A 5,349-nucleotide genomic window follows, 5' to 3' on the forward strand; every position below is an offset into this window, starting at 1 on the left:
CCGTTGAAGCCTACCCTTGCCTGCCACTGTTATTGGCACGTTTTTAAATGTTTTGGGTTTTGGGTCACAACTGACGATTTTCAGGAGTTATTCCTGGCTTTGTACTTGGGAATTACTTCTGGTGGGGCTCAGAGGACCATATGGAAATGCCAGGGATTGAACCCAGGTTGATAACATGAAGGCAAACACCCTACCAGCTGTCCTATCACTCCAGTCCCTATAGACACGTTTTGATACTTTATTTAAACACCATAGTTTACAAAGTTTTCACAATGCGGTTGTTTTGGCATTCAATATTCCAACACAATCCCACCACCAGACTGACCTTCCCTCCACCATTGTTCTAAGTTTCCCACCCACCTCCCAAACCTGCCCCCTTAATGGGCGCAAAATTATTATTATGTATTGCTTTTTGCATCAAAATGGCTAATTTAATTATTGAAAAATACTCCAGTAAAAGAAAATTTGTGAAAATTGTGATATTTCACAATGGGGTCATGTAGTTATTGTCTAGGGTTACTAAGCTGTTTGTTGCTAGTTGAGCCTTCTGTGTTACTGTTTCTGAATATAGATCTTGGTTAGCTTCTACACTACTTTCTCATCTAATTTGATGCACTACTCCTGGGATGTGGAAGCTGTGCTCCTAGTGGTTGTCAGTATTGTGGAATTTGGAGGTATTTCACAGCTGCATATGCTGCCACATGCTACAAGAACTTCAAAATCAGTAGAACTGTACTGATAAATTTACATGGGGTTGGAAGTGGGATCTGAGTGTGGCTACTGGGGCTTATGGAAGTATGTGGAGTGGGGAAAGAGTGGTCTACCCAACTCTGAAAAAAACCCAGCACCCCTAAATCTCGTGCAACTGAAATTTTTGTCAGTTTGGTGTGTATGCAGAGATTAGCCTTGAAGCAGTGAAGTCTGGCCATTGGCATGGTGGTGGTAATGAGTGTGGATGCATCTTAGGAGGATAGGTAGGCATCAACAGGACAGAACTAGGCCTGCTCCCTTCCTTAGAGGGTCCCAGAGTTTTCAGCCGGAAGACTGGTGTACCTAGGAATTTGACCAACTTGGCTTGCATCTCTCTTGATATTTAGTCATGAATCTGTGAAGCTAAGCCAGTGAGTTACTGATAGGCACATTCTTCAGTTTGGTTGTTAAAGATGGGATCTCTGGTTTTCAGTGTTGTTGACTCTGTGATTTAGCTATGCCACTCACTTACACCACGAATACGTGCAAATCCCATTGATCCCTCCTTCCATTGCTTCCTCTCTGTATATTCTTCCCCACCAATCCCCAATTTCATTCCTTCCTCTCCTTCTCCTCCCTGTCCTCTAGGGTCAACAGAAATCTAGGCATACTCCCTTAGAAATATTTCATTCCACCCTCTAGCAATTCAATCTGCCACTTTCGGAAAGTCCGGCACGCTACGGAAAGTATCGAGCCCGCAAGGCAGAGCCTGGCAAGCTACCCGTGGCTATTGGATATGCCAAAAAAACAGTAACAACAAGTCTCACAATGAGAGACATTACTGGTGCCCGCTCGAACAAATCAATGAGCAACGGGATGACAATGAGAGTGACAGCTATTAAATATACCACATAAAAGTGTGATCATCGAGTTTGTCTTTTTTCTCCCACTTACTTCATTTAACATGGTGTCTTCCAGTTCCATCCATGTTAGAGTAAACTGTGTGATTTCATCATTCCTGACAGCTGTGTAGCATTCCAGTGTGTATATGTAGCACATATCTGAAATCTAGTCATCTGACATTGGACAACTACCTTGAATCCATATTTTATTTGTTTATTTTTTAAGAACCTTAAATAAGTTAATAATAAGAGCGACGCAGAGAGTCTCTTGCCCACATGCCTGGCTGTCTTCCCCGGAGTCCCTCAGAGGCGGTGGGCTCCAGCTTCCACCCTGCCCCGAGCAGAGCTCCTGCGGCCAAAGACCTCTGATGCCTAGCCACAGCCATGCTCAAGGCCCCTCTGCACACGTTCGGACAAGTATCATGCATGAAGGTACTGGCAGAGGAACGCTGGTGTGTGGGACCCGGGGCTGAGACCTCCAAGCCTGCTTGGACCAGGACTTGGCATCTTCCGCCCAGATTTCCCATTTTCCAGTTGCTAGGTGGTTACACCATGGACTGCCCCTGGCACCGTGTAGTCCCTATTTGTCGACTATTAATTTTGTGTCTTTTGTTGTTATAAAAACTCAAATAGCCTTGTACAAACTTTTGTGTATTTTGTGAATTTAGCTTTGATAAATTCTAAAATGGATCGATTATCAAAGAGATAATGCATATGGATTTTAGAGAGAAATTGCTAAATTCTCCTACATGGGTTTTGGCTTATTCTTGAAAGCCCTTTCATATAGAGGAGGGTCTGCTCCCTTAAACCTTTACAAACCACTTGCAATCAGTTTTAGTGATATGGAAAGCTTGAAAGTAAGAAATAGTTGCATATTGTAAATAGCACAGCAGGTAGGGTGTTTGCCTTTCACGCCATAGGACCGGGGTTCGAGTCTTCTGTACCTCTCAGAGAGCCCGGCAAGCTACTGGATTATCCCACCCACACAGCAGAGCCTGGCAAGCTACCTTGGTGTATTTGATATGCTAAAAATAGTAACAAGTTTCACAATGGAGACGTTACTGGTGCCTGCTTGAGCAAATCGATGAACAATGGGACAATAGTGATACAGCGCTATTTTTTAATTGTAGTGTGAATTTTTTCCTCTATTGTGAGTGGACACTAACATTCTTTTACATATGTAAGGCATACTGCTCCTCTCCCCCAATTCTTTGTTGATAGTATCTTATTTTATCCCCAATTTTTGTTCTTTTCTCTATTTTTTTTTTAGAATGTAGGAAAATGAACCTTTAAAATTTGACTTAATTGGACCGCCTAGATGTGATCCCGGGGGCCGCACACATGTGTGGCCTCTCCGCAGCTGTACAAGCGTGAATCCAGACCCAGCAAAACCTCTTTCGGTGTGAGCAACTCCTCGCAGAATGTCTCCAGCCTGAGAACTAAGCCTCGGCCCCGTGCCCGCCCGGGAGGGGAAAGGTATTTCTCTCTCTCGCCTCTTTCTCTCCGGGGATGAAGGGCGCGGTGGCCGCCATATTAAGACGACCACAGATTGGGTTTTCAAGCCTGCAATTATCTAATATCTGGAAGAAATCTCCCTGGACTTCTTGTTAAAGTACAGAAATTCAAAACCGTGCGGCCGCTACTGCGGCCGCGTGACCTTATTTGTCTTCACAGTAGGTCTGAATCTAGTGGGGTACTCCTAACAACAATGGTGAAGTTTGTGTTGAAATATTGAATGTAACCAAAGTAAACAGAATGTAAAAATGAAACTTATCAGTTACAAGGTAGGGGGTGGGGGGGCGGGATGGGAGGTGTACCGTGTGGGTTTTTTTTTTTTTTTTGGTGGTGGTATATGGGCACTGGTGAAGGGATGGTTGTTTCAGCATTGTATAACTGAGATCTAAGCCTGAAAGCATTGTAATCTTCCACATGGTGATTTAATAAAATAAAATAAAATTTATAATAAAAAAATAAATAAAAGATGTGTGCCAAAAAAAAAAATTTGACTTAATTGGGCTGGAGCCATAGGCGGCTGGTTCGGAGGGAGGCCACGCCCCTTTGAGGCCACGCCTCCTGACGTAAGGACACGCCCCCACAATCTGGGTGGGACCGTGTGAATTAGGGCGGCGCTGAGGTTGACTGGCAGCAGCGGCAAAGTGGGGGTGGGGGTCCTGAAGAGCCCAAGGTGCAGGCCGCCGACTTGGGGGCAGTTTCTCGCAGGGCCGCCCCTAACTTATATTCAACAGTGTCAATATTCTGCCTTTACTGGGACCAATGTATACTAGAGACAATCACAGGGAAAATTTTAGGAAAGAAAGTAACTAAGAAAAGAGGGCGTGAGAGTAGTTTCCTCGCACAACATCACTCTTTCCTCTCTCCCCCCTTCCTGCAGGCCAAGTGCCCTGTGGGTGCAGCACCTGCTGCGGACCATGGGCGACCCTCTGTTGGACGACCCTCAATCCTGCGCCGTGAGGATTGTCCTCGTAGGGAAAACAGCAAGTGGTAAAAGCGCCACCGCCAACACCATTCTTGGGGAAGACAAATTTGTTTCAAAATTGTCTGTCCACTCTGTTACCCCGAAATGCCAGAAAGCGTTCCGGGAATGGAAGGGGAGGAACATCCTCGTCGTGGACACCCCGGGGCTCTTTGACACCAAGGAGAAGCTGGACACCACCTGCAGGGAGATCAGCAAGTGCGTCCTCTTCTCCTCCCCCGGCCCTCACGCCATCATCCTGGTGATGCACGTGGGCCGCTACACTGAGAAAGAGCAGAGAGTCTTTGCCATGGTCAAGGCTCTCTTTGGGGAGTCGGTCACCAGGCACATGATTGTCCTGTTCACGCGCAAAGAAGACTGTGAGGGCAGAAGCCTACAGGACTTCCTAGAATTCAGCGGCGTGAGCCTAAGAAACATGGTCAAGGAGTGTGGGGGCCGCTGCTGTGCCTTCAGCAACAGAGCAGGGAAGGCTGAGAAGGAAGCTCAGGTGCAGGAGCTGATGCAGCTGGTAGAGAAAATGATCCTCGGCAGAGGTCACTTCACTGACAAGATATACTTGGGCATAGAGGAAAGGCTGAAACAGAAGGCTGAGGCTTTGAGGAAAATCTACTCTGATCAGTTAGAAAAGGAAATTAAATTAATAGAAAAAGAATATGCCCATAAACCTCAGAAAGAAAAGGAAATAAGAATAAAATTTCTTAAAGAGCTATATGATATTAAAATTAGAAATCAAATGGAAGAGGAAAGGGAGAATTTATTACTTTCATCAGTGTAATGAATTTTAAAGAGCGCATTTTCAAAAATATTGACGACGTTTGTGAAATAATGCAAATATCATCTTAATGTCTATTATTTTTGTTCTTCTGGGTTTTAGGGGTTCTTTATTTACATGTCTTGACTCATTTACCTTAAATTAAATGAATAACTATAGAAGATTGCTAAGACCAAAGCAACAAAAATTAAGAGACAGTCTAAATCAACACAAAATAAATGAACATTCTACCTTGTGTGTATATAATTTGAGACATCAATAAATCTACAAAGAAAAATGGAAATTATCCAACATCTCTGAGGTTCATATATCATGTCTTACTGCTGTAAGAGAAATTCTCCTTGTAAAGACATTTTATTGATGGCTGTTTGTAAAGACTCTATACTTATGGATAAGAAATTAAAATTTCTCCCTCTAGACCTGTGTTTCCCTTGCCAGTGTCCTCAAATAATGTTTGAGAAAATATATAGCATAAAAGATATAAAATAAAT

At 43.9% G+C, this 5,349-nt stretch overlaps 1 protein-coding gene across 1 annotated transcript; it reads left to right on the forward strand.

The window, feature by feature from the left end:
* Positions 1 to 4,021: 4,021 nt before the first annotated feature.
* On the forward strand, positions 4,022 to 4,810 carry LOC129403177 (GTPase IMAP family member 7-like; the record flags this gene model as incomplete). The annotated part of the gene is made up of 1 exon (XM_055129777.1): positions 4,022 to 4,810. A coding segment is annotated over exon 1 (789 nt), but the record flags the coding sequence as incomplete, so codon positions are not given.
* Between the last annotated feature and the right edge of the window lie 539 nt (positions 4,811 to 5,349).

The sequence above is a fragment of the Sorex araneus genome, chromosome 1 (genome assembly GCF_027595985.1).
Source record: "Sorex araneus isolate mSorAra2 chromosome 1, mSorAra2.pri, whole genome shotgun sequence".
Taxonomy (NCBI): Eukaryota; Metazoa; Chordata; class Mammalia; order Eulipotyphla; family Soricidae; genus Sorex; species Sorex araneus.